We start from the raw sequence: 26333 nt of genomic DNA on the forward strand, positions 1-26333 counted from the left end.
CCTAATGAAGTGACCGGTGAATGTATATATATATATATATACACTACCGGTCAAAAGTTTGAGAACACAACCGTTTTTCCAGTTTTATTAAAATTTGAGCAGTTCAAGCCCAGTGAATGACCTGAAATGGTACAAAGGTAAGCGGTAGACTGCCAGAGGTTTTAAAAAAAAGTTTAGGTTACCAAAAACTGAAAATTATGTAAATTTCAGAGGCCTTATAAAGGAGGCCTTTTTCAGGGAGCAAGTAATGGGTTAACAACTTACAGCTTTTCTGCAGCAACGGAAGTAAATTAAGCCTTGAAAGTTTATGCAAACAATTACAACAGGTATCCCAACTTTTGTTGACTACTTACAAACCCTCTGTCTGTATAAAATCAGTGTTGGAACAGGCTGATTAATTTTCATTTCTGAGCTTTATGACGGTCAGCTTAATTTGCATCAACACTGCTGTCTTCCTCATGTTGTCACACCCCAACAACAATCTTCAAAGGCAATTGCAAAGTCTAGAATCAAAACTAGACATCAACAGCTCTCTTCTGCATTCACTAACGACACAAATGAATACACCTGCCTAACGAAACATATCTGTGAAGCCAATTCAACAAATACTTGTTGTACCTTAAAATCCGATATGTATGAAAATACCCTCAAATTAAAGATGACAGTCTGCACTTCAACCTCATTGTCATTGTATCCTTTCAAACTCAAAGTGCTAGAGTACAGAACCAAAATAACAAAAAAAGTATCACTGTCCAATGAATTATGGTGCTATATATTGCTATTATAATGGCGAGAAAAAGACAATTAACAAAGGAAGATAGACAGGCCATTATAGCCCTTAAAAGTGTAGGTCTTTCCTTTAGAGAAATTGCAAAGAAAGCCAAGGTGTCAGTGAGTATGGTTTCCTACACCATCAAAAGGCATTTGGAAACTGGAGGAAACTGACAGGAAGAGGTCTGGCAGACCCAAAGTCACAACAGAATCAGAAGACAAGTTTCTGAGAGTCAACAGCTTGCGTGATAGGCGACTCACAGGACAACAGCTTCAAGCACAGCTTAACAGTGGTTGAAATAAGCAAGTCTCAGTTTCAACTGTGAAGAGAAGACTTCGAGCTGCAGGATTGACAGGTCAAGTGGCAGTGTGAAAGCCATTGCTAAAATGGCAAAATAAGAAAAGGGGGCTTGCCTGGGCCATGAAGCACTGGCAGTGGACTACTAAAGACTGGAAGAAGGTCTTATGGACTGATGAATAAAATCTTCGGTTCATCACGCAGGGTTTTGTAGGCCGTCGAGTAGGTGAAAGTATGGTTCCTCAGTGTGTGACACCAACTGTCAAACATGGAGGAGGAAGCGTGATGGTCTGGGGCTCTTTTGCTGGATTCAGAGTTGGCGACTTTCACAGAGTGACTGGCACCCTGAACCAAAAGGGCTACCACAGCATTTTGCAGCGCTATGCAATACCCTCTTGTCTACGCCTAGTTGGTCAGGGGTTCATCAAAAATTGTGGTTGAAAGCGCATATTTGATGACCATGATGCTCGTGCATTAGTGCGATATGTAAAACAGAAGAGCAACTCTTGAGGGTTCAGTGGTGCAAAAAATATAGGCACTGCTCGACAGAGATGTGGAAAAAAGTGATATGGTAAGATGAGTCATCAATCACCATATTCTAGACAAGTGGGCGAGTACATGTGTGGCATACACAAAGAGAACAGTACAGGCCTGAATGCTTGACCCCTACAATGAGGGGGTCCGGTGGCTCTGTTATGCTGTGGGGGGCATTTTCCTGGCTTTGTATCCACTTGTCCCCTTAGAGGGAAGGGTCACTGCAAATCAATACAAAATTATTCTGAGTGATCATCTTTATCCTATGATGAAACATTTCTGTCTTGATTGGAGTGGTCTCTCAGGATGGCAATGCCCCCATTCACAGGGCATGAAGGGTCACTGAATGGGTTATGAAAGTGACCCTTGAATCATATGCTATGACCTTCGCAGTCCCCAAATCTCAACCCAGTTGAACACCTTATTATATTTAGTAAAATCTTATCTACCTTAAGTTTTTTAAAACCCCAGGTGGCCTAATACCTTTAGCATGTAGAGCAAGTACAGTACAATAGGCACCAAATTTGCAAGAAATAAGAAGATTTAGATGTGCGGGGCAAAGGAAACATTGTGGAAAGAAGGTTATTTTCTGTGAGAAGGTGCAAAGACGCTTATGATTTCCAGGTGCAGTGTTAAGTACATACTCAGAAAGCGCCTGCTGATGGGCAGTAATGTTAACAGGAGAAGACCAGGAAGATCAAGAGCCAGTAGACAAATATCTTGTGTTTTCTAGCATGAAAAACCATCCTAAAAGTGCACCACAAGTAGAAGAACTCAATGCAACTAGAGAGAAACCAGTTCCCCTGACTACAGTGAAACAGCAAGGATGATCTGCTAGTGTTAGAGGATGTGCATCAGCAAAAAAGCCTTGGTTAGTGCTGTTAAAAATAATAGGCTCCAGTGGGCCAAGCACCATCTGCACTAGACCACAAAAGATTGTGAAAAGGCAGATGCACATCCTTTTAGATGTAGAGGGATGTCCTCCCCAAGCCTCTGGTTTTTTTGACCATCTGTACCGATTTGTGCCGTGTTGTGGAATTTTGAGGTGGACCAACTGGAATGTAGGCCTTTGTAAAATGATAAGATGAAAAAACACAGGGCCAAGTTACTTGAAATAATTTAGGAAACATTGGGTAGCATTGCTTTGGAATACAGCTTGTTTAATCTGTACAAGCTAAAAATGTTCTAGTAACTTGGCTTCATTTTCATATCAATACTTTCAATGGCAGGCATGTTTGATTTTGCTAGTTTGAATTCATAACTTATAGACAGTGCTTTGTATGTGTGAGTAACTTTCCATTTTTGTATGCTGAAAACGTGCTTCTCTTCAGATTATAATTTAGCGTGGTCTTTTATGTTAATGAAACATTCAAAGAACAGCTTAGTAGCTACTAGTTAAGCAGGCAACTAGTTAGCTGTCCAGCTAAACTAGCTACACCTCAGTAACGTTAGATTGATTTTTTTTTCTGAAATGAGCTGAAGCCACCTATGCAGATGCTTTAATAAAGCTGTGTAGCTAAATAGTCAGCCAGCCAGCTGTATGAATGAAAGAAACATGGCTATGTAGCCAGCTACACTCTTCTTTGGTTCAAAAGTAATGATTCCAAATTCCAGTCTGAGGTTTACTGCCCTACCTTGGTCATGTAGCTATCTGAATCAATATTATGAGGGGTCTGCATGTGAAATGATAGATAATGCATTTAAATGAAAAATGAAGGAGCTTCCTACAAACATTATTCACCTGTTAAAGCAACACTTTATTTTTTTGGCAATTATTCATTTGCAAGCAAGCTCGCTTCCAAATAAAACCAAAATGGTGACAAGTTCCTACAATGTCCTTTTGCCTGATATCGATTATCCAGTAATTGGCTCATTTCAAGATGAGATTTTCATTGGCGGTTGTAGTTAAATGTCCAATGGGGTGAATTATTGATAGTGGTAGTGGAACATTTGTAATGATGTAATTGGCTCTCTGTGCTTTGCAGTGACGTCCTAGTTCCTAGCTGGATTTTTAATTAATTTATTTTTTTTTTAACCAGACCTTGGATACGAGCTAACTCTAAACAAAATTTCAACTATATACTGAGACCAATGGAGCTTTCTTGGTTCGGATTCTGGTTTGGAGCCATTCTCTGTGAAACGCTTCTTTACTTCACTCCATCTGCCACACTGTTGCTTTTCACTCTTTTTCTGTTTGCTAGCCGCATCTGCATTTCATTCTGCCACCTGCAGTGATGGTTATGATCTGCACAGTGACTCACGTGGAATTCCATGGTAACAACATCTCTGCTTTGGTGCTGTTCTAACCAACAGCAGTGGAATCACTGAAAAGTTTCCAGTCATTTTTTTCAACAGTTTTTAGTAAATAATGCATGATTATTTTTTACACTTTTGACTTGTATTTGAAGGCCAGTTTGATTGGTTTATTACCTCTAAGGAGGTTAATAAACCAATCAAAGTGGTCTTATATTAGCATATGGATATGCACAGGATTTATGTAGCGTGTAGGTGTTCCGAGATACCCTGCATTATTTTACATATTCGCTCGGTGAAAGTTTTTATAGACAGAGTAGCTGAAGTGACTGTAGAAGAGTAGGGAACAATGCAGATCCTGTGACTTTCTTTTTGGCAAAGGCTGAATCTTTCTGCATTTTGAGCATTTTAAGAAATGTTGAGGATATTGCCATCTATTGGCCGAATAGTAAACAGACCATTAGTACATGTGTAGAACTATTTACAGGAGTAAAAATGATGCCTCCACAACTGTGTGTGTATCTTTTACAGGCAAATCAAGGCTTTCAGGCTCTTCAAAGATCACAGTGCCTATTATAGAGTGCTAATAGTTCTGCGGAGTTAGTATTTGCAAAGAAGGGGAAATCACCGGGTGGTTATTAATGTAGGTGGCAGAATAATGTGCCGATGGCCTATGGTTTGAAAGGACAGGTTCAATGATTCGTATGTAAATTAGTTTTAAGGAATTCTTTTTAAAATGGTTTGTTTTATCAGTGATGTGAACTTGTCAACAAAAATGAAAATCAAAGCACTTTACAGTGATAAGGGGGAAACTCTCCTCAGCCACCACCAATGTCTAGCACCCACGTGTTTGGTGCATGGCAGGCATTTCATGTCAGATCACTCACAACACATCAGTTTAGCCAAATAAATTGAGTAAGATTAGGTGGCAGGACCAGGTTGGGATTTTAGTCAGGACACCCCCTCCTCTTTCCAAAGAATGTCATTGGAATGGCCAATGTGATCTGCAAGAGTGTGTCTCCTACATCGTACTGCACTGCACTGCACAGTATGGAGTTTATTTGACCATAGGGAACGTTGCCCCCTATTGTCCCACCATCGCCATGTCAAGCAGAAGCTTATTTTTCCCGGAAGTCCAGACCTGCATAGCTTCAGGCATTTAGCAGTAATATGGTACATGGTGGTGTTACAGTTCTCTTCTGAATTGACAGCAACTGTCTTACCGTTAATGAGTAAAAAAGTTTGGCAAGTAAGATAAGGTGAACCTTTCGTGAACCTGTACTATGGGGTCCTTCGTAGAAGATTTGAGCTGTTTTTTGATTCATGCAGTGTGGACTGCGACGGACAGGTGGTGAGAATCAACTACAACAATGCTACCAGGGACTCGATACTGGACATACCTCTGGAGCAGGTCCAACCCTTCTACTCCTCTCTGAAAGCCTTTGTGGATCTCATGTACCAACCTAAAAATATCTTCACCTATAAAATGGAACTAGGTCAGTGTTTTTTTTATTTTTTATTTTTATTTAATTTTGATTCTGTTAAGTAGAAATTCTAAAACCCATAGCAAAATGGGGTTTAAAGTAGCTTTATGTATTCACATGGTAATTTTGTTACCATGTCAATTTATTCAAATATGGCTGTAGCAATACAATAGGTAGCCATAAGGACTTTCAGTACATGACTTATCAGATAATTGAAGCTGAATTGTGACTATGAACCTGTGAGGGTTTCTAGCTCTGAAATTCTCCCAAAATGTTATTGATTCCATTGGCAGTTTGCCGGAATCAAATGGTGATTCTAAATTCCAGATGTTGTTTTTTGTGTGAATGTGATTGGCAGGTGATGTGGCCACCTTTGATAACTGGCGCTTGCTCCACGGGCGAAAGAGCTATGTTTCCCACACAGAGAACCTGAGGCATCTGGAAGGAGCGTACCTAGACTGGGACGAGGTGATGTCTCGTCTGCGGATCCTCCGTAAGGCTATTCGTGGGGAGACCTAAACATTCAAACCATCGAGTCTCTTTCTTTTGGTCTGAGTCCTTTAAATTGGCATATGGAGCATCTGAATTTCTGTCCTGTTTTGAAAAAATCCTTAATAATAAATGAAACGTGACAGATATGTTTAGCCCAGTTATTCTCCTTTCCTCGTTATTTCCCAGAACAACTAGTTCATTTTTAATTACAGTGCAATTTTTGGAGTGTCCTTTGCATGTAGTCTTGGGTAACTCCATTGGGAGTATAGAAATTGGCTTTCAACATCATTCTTTTCTTGAACAGCTAAAATATCTTTCATCCCTGGTATCTTATAATGTTTGGTTAGCGGGCTCCTTACTTATTCTATTTACTTGTGTTGCACAACACACTTTCTACTCCAGAATGTTCATTGCAGAAGGGTTTTGATTAGCCTATAACTGGGGAACTATTATATAGTAGGCATAAGAGCCATATTGTGATAGAACAATTGAACACTGTACACCCGCACATCCTCATATCTAAGGATTCCATTACAGAAGCCAGCTGGAATGCAAAGAGAACACATTTTAATAATCTCCATCGCTAATATTAAAATGTACATAAATATGCAAAATAAAAATTGGTTTTTTATCCTCATTTGATGAAGTATGAAATGGTACCAAAGCCTGAAAATGAAACTCTTTGGAGCCTTTAAAAAAGGACACAAACAATATATGGACAAATCTTATATTTAAGATCTTAATTTTGTGTATTTTTTTCTGCTGGCCTATTTGTTACTATGGTGTTTAAATTCATTTCATGCCCAGTTGTAGGTTTTAAGTCCTCAATTTGGTAAATTATTATGCCCTGTAATGGGTAGCCAGCCATATTCAAGTGTTTAAGGTAACTTGCCATTTAGCTTGGTAAGAAAATATAGCAGTTGAAACTTATCATGCACACTGCTGTTGAGGGCGGCATGATGGTGCAGTGGTTACTCCAGTTTCCTCCCGCTGTCCATAGACATGCAGGTTATGTTAATTTGAGTCTAAATTGTCCTAGGTTTGAGTGTGTGATGACTTTGTCAGTGAAGGATGTGTGTGCCCTGTGATGGACTGGTGAACTGTCCTGGGTATATTCCTTCCTCTCACTCAATGCATGCTGGGACAGGCTCCAGCACCTCCCGCGACCCTGACCAGGAATAAGTGAGTATAGATAATGGATGGACAATGCTGTAACTGGAGCTTTAAATTGATTATTCCATCTCTTATCCTTAAATATCTCAGAAGGATAACCATAATTGTGGAAATCCAATACAGACTTTCATGGCTGCAATCTAATTTGTATGTTACACTGCCAAAACATTGCTGCAATATTTAATATGGCTGTTTTTAATGTGACAGTAGTTCTGTAGTTATTCATTGCCTGAAAGAAAGAAAGAAAGAAAGAAAGAAAGAAAGAAAGGCACCTAATGCAGCAATAATTTAATACCCTTTTTAAAAATATAATTGACTATAAAAAGGGACAATAATATGTAATATGGATGTGAATTAAATTGAAAGCATTGAAAGTGGAGTGCTGCAAATGCGCTTCAGATGTCTGGATAAGTGACATGGAACATTACAATACAACCCTCAAAACACAAAGATTATATTTTAAATTACAGTGACCAGGTTTCCATGCTTTCACCAATTACAACCCTGCTGATTTCCCGTTATTCCATAACTGAACAAAATTATATTAAAGAGCTTTAGTTGAACCCTACTGTTGCCATATATTCTCTGCTCCGATGCTTTAAACTTGTGTCTGTTTCCTCAGCAATAAATCTTTCCTTTCACAGTCTTACTACATCCGCGATTATAATAGCAATCCACCAAGATGCAAATGCAGGTGGCTTTAAAGGGAATGGGAGATGACACTCTGATTGGTTTATCGCATGTTATGTTTAAGTGCCCATTTGAACCTGGCACTTTACTTTGCACTCAATTATCTGCCATTAAACTAGCAAAAGTGGATTTTGACACACATTAAAATTATGCTGTCAAACAATGGGTTCATATGCTGTTTGAATTGTAAAAATGGCCAATCGAGCATAAAAATTTATTTTTTAAATGTGAAAGAAAAAAGCACTTTATTCTTTAATTATCCATCAGGATAAAATTTTCTTTTAGATTTCAAAAAGATGTCAAAAGTTCATGTAAACAGTGCAAGTTTTTCAGCTTGACTGCTTTCATGTTTGTGTTCCATAAAATGCATCTATGCTAGTTATGTCTCTCGTTGTACTGGTTAGCCGCCTTTTGGACATGCAATTAACACAGCCTGAAAGTTAGTCAAATTCTGACATGTAATTCAACACTTAAATATTTGAACTTTTTTAAAGGAATATTTGAATGTAATTTTTGGCCAATGTTGACAGCCCTGCCCTAAATGCACTTGCGCCATGCACTCTTGACCATGTGCTAAGATTGTTACAACGGAACCCTTGCGTTTACTGATCATCTGACTTAACCCTCCTGTTCTGTTCATTTTTTAGGTACAGCAAAAATGTTCCCGGGTCAATCCCCATACAGGGGGGGTTTGCAAATACATGAAATGAACCATTTTCATTTAAAATGTTGATTACACTAATTAAGGCCAGTAGAAGAAGTTTCATACTGAAAAAATAATTTTAAGTATTTTTCCTAGATTTTCAAACTTTAAAAAGGGTCAATTTGACCCGCAACATAACAGGAGGGTTAAAATCTGCAACATTGTGGGCTCCACCCTCTGTCATTGGAGGGAATAGCATACCTGGAAATTGAGCACACCTGAGGTTAATCAGGCAATTAGAACCGCTATGTAAAGAGCCTGCTTGAATGCACCAGTCTGGAGAGATTTGTTGGAATTCCTTGTTTTGTGATGTTTATTTACCTACTGTAATTTTGCATGGTAAAAAATGTGCAAAATTATGATACTAACTCAACTTCAAGTTAGACATGAAACAAGTCAAGTTTTTCGTATAAAGCTCCTCTAACACATTCAAAGTTAATCAAGAACAATAATGAGCCACTCTAGTGATCACATCACCTTTAACTCTGAAGTCAGAAGGCTCATAGCCATAGGTGTGAGTATAGCAGTTAGCCTACGTTTACAGGCCAAATGTATAGGCCAAAATACAAAATAAAGGGCATGTTCGTTGCGGACCAAAGATGCTTGAAAAAGCAACAGCTTGAATTATTATTTCTGTCTCGTTTTGTGTCCATTGTTGATGGCGACATGGCCGTGGCGGCATGGTTGTTTACTTTCGTATCTGTAACCAAACCGTCGTGCACTCATGCGGGTTGTTTCAGGTATAAACCGTGTAAACTCAGGTATCGGATATGGGTCACTTTTAAAAGGAAACAGGCAGTCAGAAAAATTGGATGTAGGCAAAAAATCAGAACTGGGCATCAAGATATGCGGTGTAAACATAGCCTTAGTCACAAGGCTGGGGACCAGAGGACAGTATCTGGAATTAAGAGTTTAGGAGTGAGTTCAGACAGGGTTCCTGTAAAATTTATTTTGATGACATATAGCATAACATGGGGATATTTTGGCATTATGCTTCTGGGAGGGAGAAAACAACTTTTTGCCTTGGTAAACAGCATATTCCCAGCGTTTACAGATCCTACCTAATAAGACAGGCTTCATTGTGGAGAAGTACTCGTTTGTTGAAGCAGCACTAAGTCTTTAATACATTCACAGACATAACATGGCTTGTCTACTTATAGTCTGTAAAGTACAGCATGTATTTGTGTTATTTTTGGTTAAATGTTCACTTTGTAGATGACTGCTTATAGCATTTTAAAAACTGGAAAAAATAAGTGAAAATAGAACTATGTCTTATGTTTTTTTTTTCTTTCTTTTCTTTTAATGGCTATTGCTTGTTCATTCGGTTCAATGTAGATCGCTTTAAAATGTATGTTATATTGATTGAGATGGGACTTGTCAATCATACACTCAGGTGGTTCCATTCAGGTTATTTTCATAATGGTTATATCATAATAGCCTTCATAATGAATGTTTTCTTTTTTCACAAACTAGCTTGAGCTTTTGTCTTCACACTGTTAGTACTCAGGAAACCAGCTGTTAAGCTCTAATTGGCAGATTTTCTTAGCATTAGTGCTGTCACTCATGTAATGACTATGCTATCACACTCTGAAAATGTCCAATCACTTTTATTGTATGCTATCTATTATAATGTTAATATAAATAGTTTGATATAATTCACATCCTTCTTTGCATTTGTCAAAAGATGTGAGCTGGTGACAGTTTATAGTTGTACATTACTGCAAATAACCCATCTTTTTTAAATTATGACTATGATTCATTATTACATGTGTGATATCATGATCCACTGCTGAGAAGAGTGTCCCTGCCTTTATGGACTAGTGCCTTATTTCAGTTTTAACATAATCATAGAGTTTCAGGACAATTCAGGATAATTGTTTTTATTTAGTCATCTTGTATTTCATCTGTTCTGTATGTAGCAGATTGACAGAATATTGTTTTGTTTTTTTTTATTTGGTGCAGTGTATATGATATAAAAATCAGGACAAAAAATTATGAACATTAATCACAGTTTGAAACAAACATGGTGGCAGGAGGGTCCTGTGTAGTATAGTAATATGCGTGCAATTTATATGTCTGCTGCACATTTATGCATGACTTTCTGTTTTGAGAACCTAATAAAAGTTTTGAAAATATTTTCTGCAAAATTATTTGTGTTCTCCACATTTATGATATATGGTTTCTATGTATAGTACCCTTTGTTTAATGTTTTATGTTTGAAAGCAGATATTGAGAAGGCATGAAGAAAAACTAAAGACAAGTAAGGCAGCAGGCCCTGATGTCATAGATCCATGAGTACTCCGAAAGATAGAGGAGATAATCTGTAAACCTCTGATGGGTAGTTTTATGTACTCTGAAAACTGGAGAAATACCTGATGACTGGAAGCAAGGTAATAAAATGCAGATATATAAGAGGGGAACCTTATTTATCCAGGAAACTATAGGCCTGCCAATTTAACTTTCATTTAATGTAAAAATGTATCATTATGGACAAGATGGAATTATTCCTTGGAAAAAAAGGTAGAACACAAAGAGTAGTAGGGTGGCTCTTATCTGGGCTACTACGGGAAGTGGTGTTCCGCAAGCAGGGCCAGACTGTCCATTAGGCAACTGTAGGTGATCGTCTAGGGCGGCAAATTGGCAGTGCTAGGACCCGGGGCGGCAAGCGCCTGGCCTGCTGTAGAAACAGAAGCTAGTTGCTAGTCAAAACTAGGAGTGCATCCCAATACTTGAAAAATGTTTCCTCCTTTCCTCCATTACCACCTTGTCTCATCTGCACTGTACAAAAATTAGGTGTTCAGATTATCTTAAAAAATAATAGTAAGGTAACAGTTTGCATGGATCTTTTTCAGTTGCTTTAATGTGCTGTGTTCTTAGGTAAAATTAAGTTATGCGTCATCATTACAATTATACAGTCAAATTAAGTCAGGACTATTATGATTCATGCATTACCACAAAGAAGACTTAAGGTTAAATCAATATATTGAGTGATTCCAATTAAGTTCTTTATGTTGTGTCAACTCAGGAAGGTCCATGCAAACTGTTACCTTCATTTTCTTACTTTAAATGTAAGCCTTTGTCTCTGCTAAAATTAATTCTTTCAAAGAGCTCAAAGGGACATTTATCAATTTATTGAAAAACATCTTTTTTTAAACAGTCATACACAATAACTGACACTTTCTGCCTCAAGGGAGACTTGTTTCAGGGCAAACAGAAAAAATACATGATAGACTATTGTCTCAAACTAAAGAGAAAAATTAGCATTGGTAATTCCTCACATTGACTGAACTGCATGCCTCTATAACACACCGTTACAGCTAGCTATGTTCAATGCAATTTACAGTAATGTTAGCGTTTTCAGCTTTCTAGTTAAGATTTCCCCAACATTTTAACTAATACCCAACTTTCCTAAAAGGTACATATCAGACTTGAAGCCTTACCTTCGGTAAATAACCAAGTACAGTTCAGAGTAAATTCAGCTGAATAGCTGAGCTGCTTTGTGTCTTGTCTTTGCAAAAGTCTGCGACTGTTTGCTATATTCTTGGAACTTGTGTGCAGTTTGTGAAAGATTTGTTCCTTTTGAATTAATCTTTTTGGTGAACAAAAGGAACTGACTCACCTCCATGTACAGATTCGTTCCTTTCGTTCAGCTCTCAGTAACTTAAATGGGGAGAACTTGGCATTCACTGAAGCTGCAGCTACTATTTAACCATCACTTGAGCGAGGCGTGCTTTGCTCTCTGAGCCCCTCCCATCGGTGTGACCGAAGCAACAACAGTTCAGTTCCTGAACTTAAAGCGGTGGGAACTGAATCCGTGAAGGAACCGGACGTTCTGATTCTTTGGGTCCGGGTCCGGAACTGGAACGAGTTTAAGACTAGTCGCCGCAGCCCTACGTGTCTTCCTGTTTGATCCACTAGCCTATATAACATCTGGACCAATAAAGCTACAAATTCATGAGCAATTGTCCCGCACTGCTAATTAATGTGCTTTTTTAAATAAAATAAAATAGCATATAGCCAACATTATATTGTTATCATCAACCCATGTCTTTTGCAAATTATTTAGTAGGCTAACTTGTGCCACTGATTTGCGAGCTAACAGTAAACACTACTTGAATAAATTTCAAGAAAATATGCCAATATAGGCTATTAATTTTTAAATTGCCTAAATGTTTTGAAAATATCTGTGAATTGCATAATAACATGGTTGGCCTGTGCTAGGGTCCTGTAGGAATTCACATGCAAAGTATGTCACTTTTCTTGCAGGAACTGAAGTTTGAGGTCGAAATCAGTCACTGCATGACTCTCGTTCTCATTCACTAGGAACTGGTGTCAGTGAACGAAGAGTCAGAAGTTGGAACCAGTCACAGCATGACTCTTGTTCTCATTCGCAGTAGTCAGGACGAGAGCTGTGAAGGAACCAGTGAATAAATCCAGGAACAAATTCTTTTAGGGAACTGAGTCAGAGGATTTGTGTCCCTGAAAGGAATGGGAACGCCCACCACTACTTCTTGACCACGATCATAGAGCGTATATCATAGAGTTCAGTGGCCACAACAAATCCACTGTTGTAACTGTACGCGTAACTCCATCACAGCATTGGTAATGGATAGACTCGCGATACCAGGCTCAGGTAACTGAAGAAAATGTGTTCAACCAAATCTATTTCCTCTACTTGTTACTCAAACGCAAGCAAAAATTATTTGATTTCTAGACTTATACATTGAGTATAGTCTTCTGAATTTATGTTTAATGAACATAAGACTATCTGGAGAATACGAAAATGATGATCTATTAAATAAATCATAATTTGTAATTCAGGTTTTATTTGCATAACCCCGGAATCATTTTTTTACAGTGCGTTGCCTGGAAACGATCTTTGTGTCCTCCCTCCCTCCAATGTCCCAATATAAGAGGAAATGAGTGAAGTGGCTTCTCAGATGCTCGTCTCCTCCCAGAAAAGGATACATCAATGTATATACTCCCGGGGAAGTCGTTTCACATTTCTGGGTGACATCATCATGCTCACGCCCAAAGAAGTTAAAAGACCATCCCATAGAATCTGACACTATCCAAACTTTAAAGCGCCAATGGAAGAGAACTTAAATTTCCCTTGTTACAGATAGAGGTATGAGGAGAAATTTGGATATCACCCAGCAGCATTTCCAGAAGAAAAGCAAAACATATAACATTGTTTTGTGACAGATACAGATGGTCCAACACAGCAGGAGAATGGAGATAATAAATAAATAAATCAATAAAATGTAGAAAATACCTAAAACATGCCTAAAAACCTAAAAGTTACTATCCTAATCATATCCTGCCCTCAATATTCCCCATCCAAGACACTCGTTAAAACATTCGATTGTAGCAGGAATAAAAGAGCGCCTAAACCTCTCTGTAGAACACCTTGGGAAGACAAGCCTCCGACTGAAGGAGCTTCTATATTGGGCAAGGAGGTGCAAGGGATGGGAGGCATTGTCCAGTATCAAGTGGACTTTTGCCCTCTTCCTCATTTGCTATTTGGGGGTTCAGGCCTGGTATTTACTCTGTTTGTCCTTTTTGCTCTGTTTCTTGCCTTGCTACTCTGTAAAGTGCCTTTGTGACATTTTTATGTAAAAAGCGCAATACAAATAAAATTGAATTGAATTGAATTGAACTGCACAACTTCCTCCGAAGTGTTAAGCTGCAATCCAGCCACGGAACCAGCTTTCTTTACCAGCTGACCCAATCAGCTGTCAGTGATGTTCCCTCACCACACATGCATAAAAAAATAACACTAGCCATAACATTCTGATAAAACATTCAAAGCAATTTGCTGCATACATAAAAATACCTCAGTTTCTGAATAAAATAATGTCTGCTTTGACCTTTTTTTTCAAGCTGCCTTTGTATTAACAATCCAGTCCAGCTTGTTCACACCCAAAAACTTAAGGGATGTCACAACCTCCACCTCAGCATCCTGAATAAACATGGGTGTCAAAGAACTATTTTTTTCTTCTGAAGTCCAGAGGTCTTTAGTTTTATTGACATTAAGTTGCAGGTGGTTGCTACTGCACCAGTGTACAAAGTCCTCAATAAATTCCTCTTCCTCCTCCCTGTTGATGCATCCAATGATGACTGTGTCATCATTGGAGGAGGCAGCTCCCAGTGCTATAATGGAAGTCAGTGGTATGCAGGGTGATGGAGAAGGAATGGAGAGAGCACCATCCCCTGTGGCACTTCTGTGTTACTAATCACCACATCGGATTTACTGCCCAGTACCCTGACGTACTGTGCTCTTCCTGTCAGTGGTCCATGCCACCACAGCACTTTCCAGTTGCATTTTAATGAGCTTCTCTTGTAAAACTAGACGCTGAATTGTATTAAAAGTGAAAAATCTAAAAATAAAATCTTCACTATACTGCCCAAGTTTTTCAGGTGTGAACAGACAGTACGCAGAACAAATAAAATGGCATCCTCCACTGCAGTGCCTTCCCTGTTTGCAGGATGGAGGGGGTCCTACCATCCCACCAGAGCTTTCAGATGACTCAGGACAATCCTCTCCTGTGAATTTATGATGTGTGATGTCAGTGCCACCAGCCTGCAGTCTTTCAAAACCACTGGACATTCTTTCTTTGGTACAGGTACAAAATATGAAGTCTTCCGCAGAGTACTGTAGGTACTTTCTGGAGGTTCAAAGAGAGCCTTAATAAACATACAAAGACAGAGCGAACTTATCTATGCATGATTTGAGTAAATGGGGACTAATCCCAGCCTGGTCCAGCCAATTTACCAGGGTGTATTTTCCTCAACTCCACCCTGACCTCCTCAGCAGAGACATGTAGACGTGCAGAGGAGGTTTTGTTTGAGTCAGCTATACATTCAAGCAGGACCAAAGGTAGAGGGCATGGTGGGGGCTGTTTACCAAATCTTTTGAAGAAATGATTCAATGTTTGCTTTCTGTCTGCCTCCTTCATTCAAAAACCTGGCTGGTTTATAGCCTGTAATTTTCTCCATCACCTTCCGTACTTCCTCCATGCTGCTGTGTTGCAATTTAGACTCCACCTTTTGCCTGTAGCTGTACTTGGCCTCTAATATTTTTCTTAAATATCTTTTGAACCCTTTTTTCTCCTCCCTATTTCCACACCTAAAAACTCAATTCTTTTCTTTTAATATATTTGACTAACTTGGTTATCCATGGTTTGTTGTTTGCAAAAGCACCTTCCTGTTCTGGTAGGCAGCACATTGTCTGAGCAAAAATTCAAATAAACTGTTATACAATGCAAGAGTCCATCTAAGTCCTCTGTGGTGCCAGGAAGGGAATAAGGGTGCTGCCCACCAGGGGGCAACACCAGCCCTACAGACAGGTATGGCCACAGCTGTAGTTCATTGCAATCACATCAGCTGTGGCCTATTACCTAATTATGGGGTGTATAAAGCCGTGTTTCCACCAAAATTAAAGTAGTGGTACAGCCACCGTTTGCTTTCCTTCGAAGTTACTGCTAGCCGAGCAGCGAAGTGTGCCCTCCAGATGCGAACCATGCACCATAAATTAGTCCATAGTCTTCCTGGTCTTTTCGTGGAATTGAAGAATGGCAGTAAAATGGAGTAAAATTACGGCAGTCTGAAAAGCTAAAGGGACGATTACTAGAATTAACCTGTTATTTTACCCTGACAAAAAGTGCGGAAGGTGATTTCCAGTTTGCTTTTACTGTATCACCAATGTGAATTACGCAGAACTACCGCATACCTCACATAACTGTATCAAACGTTTTGAGTCAATTACAACGGGCTAACAAAGAAAATCCGGAAGAAAATATTCAACAACCGAATTAATCCGTTTGAATGTTTTGGTAGCCTACGTAATATGCTGTCCCAGCACGAATGCTTAGCATTTTATAAAACGAATACTAAAGCAAGAAAAGAACAGAAGAGCACACGTTATAATTCCAAGAAGTTGGCAGGCTATAACCAAAACTAGGCTACTGCGCCGCATAACATACAAGTTTGATTTGAAGTTATTATGAAAATAAATTGGTTTGCGGCTGCATATTTTCAAACATGGCGGGTGAAAATAAATACAAAAAAATGCTGCGAGTACTCGACCAATCAGAAATGTTCAGCGCTGCAAGCTCCACCCAAAAGGTTCCTATACTTTCGGAAAGTACTACCCCCCGAGCAGGAACTTTTTGGGGGGTAAAATAAAGCCCCAGGAACTAAATTTAGACCCTGACCCATTTAGACCTCAAAATGGCTCCCAGGCCTAGAGGTGAGGAGTTTGGGAGCTGGTGTATGCGGTTTCCTTTTCTTTGTAGTTTTGATTGCCAGTTAAGCCATTCGTTTTGTTGAAGATTTCTATTGTTTAATGCTTTGGGACAAATAAAAGGTGGTAAGCCAACACTTTGCTCTCGTGTTTTTCCGGTCTGTTGACCACATGAGCAGTGGCCACCCCCAGCCCTGCCTCACACTGGTGGAGAATGCAGGCATAACGCCCCTGGTGGACAGAGATTTTTCTTTTTGTAATTTCTTCCAGAATTTTTGAAAAACTTTTTTTCTCCTTTAAAAAAATAAAATAAAAAATGTAATCATGTCATGTAAGAGGCACCACAGGTCCAGAAAGTCACTGCAGGCCAGCTTTCCTCCCAGCTGGCCATGTAATGAAACTTGGCCCTTTATCTGGAAGGTTGTAGAGGTCTGCCCTCTGGATTATCTGGGGGATGTCCTCTGCCTTGGTTGCTGAGGCCTACCCCAGCCCCAGGATGGACCTGGAGGGGTGACCCACGGAGGGCCTGGGTACCTGCTTGGGCGATGAATGGAATACCCTCGAGTTTGATGAGGAAGAGGTGGATCCTTGTGGTGTGAGTGGTGTGGAAACCCTCACCACCATGGAGACCGTGCCCTACCAGTGGACCTGCCAGAAGCCTCAGCTCCACCACCCAGTCCCAAGGTACCACTGGAGGCCGCAGCTCCGCTGTCCGGTCCAGGGGAACTGCTGGAGCTCGCTGCCCTGTCACTTTGCCAAGAGAGTCCTTCAGAAGGGGCTCCCCCACGGACAGCAGCTGAGGGATGAGTGACCTTCGCTGCCAGCAGCAGCGGACCCCTTGGACACAGTGAAAAACATGGACACATGGAATCCTTGCTTGGCAGAGCCCTCTTTGCCCAGGGACTGATGAAGGTCTGACATTTTCTTATCTATCAGTGATTACTCCGGATTCATGAAGAATTCACAAATGTACTGAAAACAGTTTGGCCGTTCTCTTGCTGTAAAATTGAAAAAGGAAGTGACACAATATAGGTGTTAACTGGTATCCTGGTTGTGGCGATAGTGATGGTGTCTCATGCCAAACAAATTTTAATCTTTCGAACTCTGTGGTGGAACCCTCAAAGACCAAAGGTGAAAACTGGATAAAGGACATAAGTAATTTTTTTCTCCATGGAGAATTTATTTTTAATTGCAAGGGAAATTTTGTCAGCTAATTTTAGCTATTTTCTATCTAGCTTATTTATAGCCAGTTAGCCATTTAGCATATCTACTAACGTATGATATCTTAAGGATGTTAATGAAAGTGTTGCCATTGTTCACTCTTAAATTTTAAGTGTTTTACACATACTATACAATAGTAGACAACTATCAGAAATGTTGTGCAGCTTGTAAAGAGGCTATTCCTATTCATTTTCTTACAGTAATATAATGTGGGCTACACTATTTAGCAAAATCTAACCTATCTAGCCAGATGGTTACATTCTATGTCAAATTTGACATCCAGAAATGTCCCTTTCATGTTCTTTTGTCTCAGTATCCAATGTAAAAGACAGGTGGTAGTGTGAGCTCACGGCTACAGGTCACTGAAAAAAGCGAGTAGCTACACAAACTCGGAGGTTCAAAATGTTTTCACGGTGCAGTGTTATGTTCATTAAAAATGTTTACTTATGGACAATTTATTAAAACATTAGAGTAGTTTAGTAGTTTGCATGTCTACCTTATTAAAATGTACGCTACAAATCCACTGTATATTGACTTTATTTTATCTTGAACCCGCTTCCTCTTTTGATTTTTTTCCTCAGGAAAACAATGAAAGCTTAAAATATGGCTGTTTTTGTTTACGTTTTGTACACAGAGGTGCATAACACTACTTCCTCCTCTCACTGTGAACCATTGTGAATGGTGGGAGCAGAAATGGCAATAATTATTTCCCCCGTGTTCTCGTAGCAGTGAGGGACTGCAAACAACCAATGATCATTCAGTCATATAAAGTACCACCAATAAACATGTTACATTTTTTGCAATCATCTCATTTTTAAACTTCCGTAATCCTTATGCAGAAATGGATAATGAGGAATGTATGGAGCTGCGTGAAGAACGTGTTTTTTTTAAGTTTCATGGTAAATGGTAAATGGACTGCATTTATATAGCGCTTTTATCCAAAGCGCTTTACAATTGATGCCTCTCATTCGCCAGAGCAGTTAGTGGTTAGGTGTCTTGCTCAAGGACACTTCGACATGCCCAGGGCGGGGTTTGAACCGGCAACCCTCTGATTGCCAGACAATCGGTCTTACCTCCTGAGCTATGTCGCCCCATGGTGTTTCAAACTGCAGGATAGAAATAGTTTGTGGCTTGGTGTTCTTAGCCATTTATAAGTAGCCTTAAGTGTTTTTTATTTTTTTCATTTATTTGTTTTAAAATTGTTTATTTTTCTTTTCATAATCCAGTATTTATTGACATTTATTTACATGAAGTCACACAACCAGGTGCCATTGACCCACAATAGTTTGAAAAGTTTGAGTTACGGTATAGACACCAGAAAAGAGAGGAGGTGGCATTAGAAATGGCACATTGTTCTTGAATAAATACTTGAATCATTTTCAATTACCTTGCTAACAGCAGATCAAAACATTGGACAAAATACACAACATTGCATTCAATGAACACTTTTTCAATGTGAAGATTACCTCCCGTTAAAAAATGTCTGTCCAACAAAAAACAGCCTTCATTCATACACTGGTATTGTTTAAAGAATGTAGCCTACATAAATAAAATATCAATTGATGTACTGGCAACAATATTTGAAAATGGTATACATTAAAGGTCCAAATTGAATCAAAGTATAAATGGGGATCTTTGGAATAAGGTTTTGAAAAATTACTCCCTCAGCTCCCTCCTCTCTCTGAATTAAACATTTACAGTGCCAACCACCCTGCCAAAAAAAGCCAAACCAAACCTGAAAGTTCTAACATGGAATGTTTTGAGTCTGTACCATTCGATCAAAATGCAAAACAGCCTTTTAAATTCATGTTTACTCATTTCTATTTTTCCTGTCAGGTAGGTGAAATTTTGTGGAAACCTCATTTTGTCCTGTTGATGCAAATATCAATTAATGCCTGCAAGACATATTTTTAACCTTATAGACCAGCATCAGTGCCAAGTGGGTGGGATTATATCGACCCAATACTGTTTCTTGGTCTGGAACTGACAATAAATTGTATAATGACTCCTCTGATTTAACTTTAGTGTTTTGTGTGTCTTTCTCACATGCAAAATGCTAATTTATGATCTTCAAGAATTGTAATATGTGTACTCTGCATGAAGCAGGACAGTCAAAGATCTATGTACAATGGATATCCAGAATACATGTAATTTTTCCTACAATGGGGATCTGCATTTCATTGGAAAGCCACCTGACAACTTCATATTTTCATAGTATGCAATATTGTGGAAAGGACGTGGATCTCATCCTTAAAATTGATGTAACCCACAACTGATAATCATTCCTAATAACCCATACACAGTAAGCTTTTCATGATTTGGCTCTGTACTCCACAAGTTTAGAACAATTGATATGTGGTTAAAATGGGAATTCTCTGATTTTATTAATGGGTTTTATGCAGTTTGGTTTCGCCATGTAGAAATTAAAGCAGTTTTTATACACAGTGAACCCCTGTCACCCACCCACATTCAGGGCTCCATGATGTCTGGGAGAAATGGCTTCATGGGTGGTTATGATTAGTTAGATGCGTTCAATTGCTTCCTTAGTGCGGGTATATGAGAGATTTCAGTATCTATCCTGATTCTAGGCTTTGGATTGCCTTTGGAGTTTGTTATTGGTGTTCGTCAACATGAGGATTCGAGTTATGCCAATGAATGCCCAGGAAGCCATTCTGAGGCTGAGAAATAAAATAAAAAGAGACATGAGCCAAAACTAAGGCTTACCAAAAATCAACTGTTTAGGCTATCATTAAAAAAGAGAGCACAGGGCCAGGTTGGCTAAGGAAGACCTCTACAGTTGATGAGCAAATAATTCTCACCATAATGATTTAAAAAAACACAAAACACCTGTCTGAAAACACTCTTCAGGAGGCAGGCATGGATGTGTAAGTGATTACTGTCTACAGAAGACTTCATGAACAGAATTAATTAATAAAATAACTAATTAGCCTCAAAAACAGGATGGCCAGGTTACAGTGAGTTAAGAAGTACCTAAAAGAGCCTGCAGAGTTCTGGAAAAAGGCTGTGTGGACATTTGAGACCAAGATTCACTTGTATCGGAGTGATGGCAAGAGCAAAGTGTGGAGGAGCATGGTTACTGACACATCGATGCCTGCAGACATCTTCAGGAGCAGACATCTTTCTTGGCCTACCAGGTTCTTTGTGATAACTGAGCTCACCTGTGCTCTCTGTCTGATGTTCCAAACAGTTGATTTTGGTTAGCCTTTAGAGTTGGCCTATGTCTCTGACTATATCTGTCTTATTTTTCAGCCTCATTATGGCTTCCTTGACATTCATTAGCACATCTCTGGTCAAATTTTGTTGTAAACATTATGGTGCCCTGAAATAGGGGGCTATGTATAAAAAGTGCTGTTATTTTATATGTGGTGAAACCAAAATATATATAAATACCCTTAAATAAAAGTGGAGAATGTGCACTTGAACCACATGTAAATTGTCTGATTACAAATAAAGCCAAAAAATCTCTTTCAATCATTATGGAGCTCACAGTAAGTAAGCTGAGAACCACATGTGAATCGATTGATTGCAATATATATACACACACATACATACTAAATTTCCATACTAAAGTGTGTGGACACCTGAACATCACGAGTTGGACCCCCCTTGCTGCTGTAACAGCCCCCAGTCAAGTTCTTACCCACCAAACTCAGCAAACCATTTCTTTATGGACCTTGCTTTGTGCATGTGGGTATTGTCATGCTGAAACAGGAAAGGGCCTTCCCCAAACTGTTGCCACAAAGTTGAAAGTGCACAATTCTCTTGAAGATCCCTTCACTGGTACTAAGGGGCTTAGCCCAAACCATGAAAAACAGCCCCAGTCCATTATTCATCTTCCATAAAACTTAACAGTTGGCACCATGCATTTTACCAAACCCAGATTTGTTAGATAATGATTAATCACTCTAGAGAATGCGTTTCCACTGCTCCAAAGCCAATGGCAGCGTGCTTTTCACCACTCCAGCATTGCGCATGGTGACTTAGGCTTGTGTACGGCTGCTCAGCCATGGAAACCCATTTCATGAAGCTCTTGATGAACAGTTCATGTACTGACATTGTTTCCAGAGGTAGTTTGGAACACTGTAGTGAGTATTGTAATAGAGAACAGATGATTTTAAAGCACTACACACTTCAGCACTTTGCGGTCCCGTTCAGTGAGCTTGTGCGGCCTACCACTTCACGGCTGAGCTGTTGTGTTGTGTTATTCCCACAAGTTTCCACTTCACAAGAACATCACTTACAGTTGACTGGGGCAGCTCTAGCAGGGTAGAAATTTTGACGAATTGAACTTGCGAAGGTGGCATCCTATGACAGTTCCACGTTGAAAGTCGGTGAGCACTTCAGTACGACCCGTTTTTCCGCCAGTGTTTGTCAATGGAGGTTGCATGGCTGTATGCTTGTGTGTGGCTGAAATTATCGAAACCACTCATTAGAAGAGGTATCCACATTATTTGGAAATGTGGTGTGTGTGTGTCTATGTTTGTGTGTGTATTAGCTTGTACAACAGGGGTAGGCAATTCCAGTCCTGGAGGGCCGGTGTGTATGCAGGTTTTTGTTTCCACGAGTTACCCTGGCTGAATGAGCTAACTGGCCGTATACACCAACACTGGTTCACCCATAGATGAGATCACAGTAAAATGTTTCATATACTGTAGGGACGCAAGAACAGTCCTCGGCTGTCATTCGTGCGCTTATGAAGAAATGTAGCTAAAATGTCAGATAGTGTAAATGTTTGGACTAATTAAGTAATTATGGCCAAAAGTTGGCATGGAATCCAGAAACAAATACATCTGTTGTTGCCCATCTCTGTTGTAGAACCTGAATTTTTTTTTGAGCCATCAAATTAGTCTTTCTTTATATTTGCTTATATAAATTGTTTAGACCTTTAGGAAACAAACACAAAGAAAGAGAAAGCATTAGAACTCAAATACAAAACCCATGGACAGGTCCATATCTATACCTTCATGAAAATGGACAGATGTAAGGCATAAAATGTATAATAACATTGTCCACTGTTAAGTGCAGAAGATTAGCTAATTTAAGATGCAGCAGAGAGAGAGAGGAATGAAAGATGAGATGGTCTGCAGTTTTCAACTGCCCAGTGTGCCAATTTTGTCTAGAAACACACTGAGCTGCCCTTTTTTTAAGGTTAGCAAAACTAGCCTTGTTGCATTTTATCTCAATTCTGGTGGAAGTATTTGAGGGCAGGATAGTTTGATTTAAATAAACAAGATATTGCAAAAGTTATCACATTTAACACGTAATTTCTCACCGTATATGCAGATTGTTAAAAGAACTGCATGTTGGCAATGTAAAAAAATGCTATTACTGACCATTTTGTTACTAAAGGGTGTACTTTTTAGCTACTTTTCTGAAGATAATGCTGTATGTGTATGCAATAGAACAGGTGATCGTTCATTTGTGGGTGGATCATTTCCAAGTTGGATTTTGGGCCAAATACTGGAAGTAGATACCATGTATTGAATATGTGTACATACATGCGTCTATGTGTGTGTGTGCATGTGCATGTGTATGTGTTTGTGTGTGTGTGTGTGTGTGTGTGTGTGTGTGCTTGTATTTATGTATACCCTGTATGTAAATGCTCTATATGTCTTTACTTTCTTATATAAGAAAGTGATAATGAGTAGAGTATTGTATGTGCACATCTCACACAAAGACACCTTGATCGTCTCACTCAAGAAAACAAAATCTTGGGAGTATGAACAGTACCCCCCTCCCCTCCCCACACACACATACCAAAAAATAATTAAGAAAATAAAATAAATAAAAAATAATAACTATAATTCAAATCATGGAATTCAAATGTCGCTATAGCCTCTATCAACACTTCTCGCAGAGATTTATTTTTAATCACTTAAACCAAAGTGATTATTGGTTATTTTCCATTATTGTGTAGTTTTCCAAGTTGCTGCTGAGGTTTGTTCCAGGTTTTCTTTGATGCTGCATCTTTTCATGCTTTTTCATAGAGTGAGTGGAAATTGTTAATTGCTGTTGGGGCCATCTTAGGGCCAAGATTGGCATGTTGAGTATCATACATACAAGAGCAGATGGGTTTCTCACCTGACACTCGTCTGAGTAAATTTGAGAGAATGAGGATGGGAAGAGGGAGTTCTCGTAAACATAGCCAAACATAAGTTTTTTTTCCCACATTTACTCTCAATCACAGGTGGAGCTCAATGTTCATGCTCAATTCATGTTAAAAAAAATGACTTGAGAAAATGTTTACTTCAACCCCGAGGGCACACGTATCTCCATCTACCCAAGCCACTAAATATCCAGACTGCCTTACATTTAAGATTACCTCATAACAAATGGAAAAAACATTCTTTATACAAGAACTATAAACGGAGACCCGCTTCTACATAGAAATGCATTTACACATACTGTATCTTAGAAGCACTGAAATGTTACTCTTAAAAGCTGAAAACACATTTTGATCTTTATATTTTTTCAGTTCCAGTATTCCCATTTCCATTTTGTGCTTTGTATATTCCACTTCCTCAATACCACTGCAAGGGGTTTGTAGAGGCAGCTACAACAGCTAGACCCCCAATTCCCTATGTAATCCAAGCAATATAAGTTGTCCTTTAAGACATTTTAAACAATACACAGTTTATCCCAGCATAATTCATTTCTTTTTTTTTGTGTATTCTGCGAGCATTAATAAACACGGAACAGGTCACCCAACAAAAGAACAATCTGACAGGTTTACTGCCATAATATATATGTTTTTTGTTTTGTTTTGTTGCTTTGTTCAGTTTTTGAATACTGAAGGATCTATCAGTTCCTGGGAAAACATATTAAAGAGAAATGGAGAGCACCATTGCAACACAAATGCTTTTCCAAAATAAATAAATAAATAAGTAAATAAATAAATAAATAAAAAGGAGCCACTCCCACTTGGTTTGAAAGTGAGAAAAGGTCTTGTCCGGATTGTGCTGAGCAGCAGACCCAATGAAAATTGGGCACTGCTGATCTGAACACTTCTAGATGGTGTGGAGGTTTGGCGACAGGGTTTCCCTCCTCCTGCAGCTGTCCAGGTCACTTTGCTTTTCAATGTCCTGAAGGAGAGGAAAGAGAAATGGGGCGAAGGAGAGGGAAGGTGGGGAGGGCACCGACTGCTTGTGCATTCTGTGGTCTGTCACACGGTGCCGTTCTCTTGCCTGGGCTTGTGTACCATTGTGCGGGGGCTGTTAAGGGAAGGTGCTAATGTACAAAGGAATCCGGCCAGCAGAGTGAGACCCAGCCCCCCCCAGGCACAGAACATGGACCAGCCATATCCATGGCTGATATCCTCTGGCAACCCATACATGTAGCGCGGGTAGCGGGACAGTTCAAAGTTGATCCCAGCCACGCAGGTACACAAGGATATAATGCAGCATGTTCCTGTTGGAGAAACAGGAGGAAAGGATCATGTGAGTAAACTTGATTATAACACACAGACTGTCTTGGTATATAGTAGTTGTCAGTCTTGCACTTATAATACTGTATCATGATATTGCCTAACAATAAAATGATTGAACTTGATTAGCTGTTTTCTGTCACCCCCAAATGTATAGTTTTTATTATTTTTTTGCATATTCTGTAATTATTTTTTACATATACGTGTATATTTATGAATATAACTAACATGCATTTTGGAAAAAGCAGATACAGGGTCTCCAGGCCTTTGACCACCAAACTTAAAGTTTAGAAACCAAATTACCAAAGGTTTCTGGGAACAGGGTGGTCACCCGACCACTAGATGGCACCATGCAAACATACTAACAGAAGCAGTTATCCTCACAACAGATGGTGTGTAAAAGACATTCCATCACTGGAATCTGGGGATACTTTTTTTTTTTTTTTTTAAAGCATCTGACAATCTATTATCAAGCTAAACTAATTGCAGGACATTATGTAATCAAGGCACTCTATATTATACTTTTAATGTATTACACCAGATAATCTGCAGGGCTGTGGGTCAAAAATTGGGCTGATGAGGCGTTAAAACCACAGAATTTTTTCACAAAATCTCCGATTTTTATGTGTAGTGAGTCCCTCCTTAATTACACTTCATATCCAATTTGACCAAAATCACATGTAAGAATGATACCAGTCCACATATGAAAATTAATTCAGTCTTTTAAAATGGAACATATACCTCATTACCCAATGCTCTTGTGTACAGAGGGTAGTTTCTAGCCATATTTTGCATGGAACCTGATGGTTCTTAATAGCTTCCCAATTTTGCAGGAACTAATATAATCGTGTTGGATTTGTTAAGTGCACTGATATGTTTTTAAATGACATTTAAGGCAATTTATATATTTTAAGTACATTAAAATCATTGAGGTGTTTCTGAATTGTGACCAGATTAGAGAGGGACATATTTCAGTTTTGTAGATAGAATCACATATCCAGTAGTATGAAAATATTATTTTCTGA

At 39.1% G+C, this 26333-nt stretch overlaps 2 protein-coding genes across 2 annotated transcripts in view; one reads left to right on the forward strand and one right to left on the reverse strand.

Moving 5' to 3' along the window:
• The window catches only part of bbox1 (butyrobetaine (gamma), 2-oxoglutarate dioxygenase (gamma-butyrobetaine hydroxylase) 1), a 60208-nt gene extending 54215 nt beyond the window's left edge, over positions 1-5993 (forward strand). Inside the window, exons 7-8 of the mRNA XM_035419234.1 lie at positions 5186-5352; positions 5699-5993. Coding sequence (XP_035275125.1) covers positions 5186-5352; positions 5699-5859 — 328 coding nt within the window. The 3' untranslated portion in view covers positions 5860-5993. The remainder of the gene's footprint in view (positions 1-5185; positions 5353-5698) is intronic.
• A 17735-nt stretch (positions 5994-23728) lies between these two features.
• Positions 23729-26333, reverse strand: part of LOC118226744 (transmembrane protein 178B-like) — a 34412-nt gene continuing 31807 nt past the window's right edge. The window contains exon 4 of the mRNA XM_035416581.1: positions 23729-25292. Coding sequence (XP_035272472.1) covers positions 25048-25292 — 245 coding nt within the window. The 3' untranslated portion in view covers positions 23729-25047. The remainder of the gene's footprint in view (positions 25293-26333) is intronic.

Source organism: Anguilla anguilla, chromosome 5 (assembly GCF_013347855.1).
Source record: "Anguilla anguilla isolate fAngAng1 chromosome 5, fAngAng1.pri, whole genome shotgun sequence".
NCBI classification, from domain to species: domain Eukaryota; kingdom Metazoa; phylum Chordata; class Actinopteri; order Anguilliformes; family Anguillidae; genus Anguilla; species Anguilla anguilla.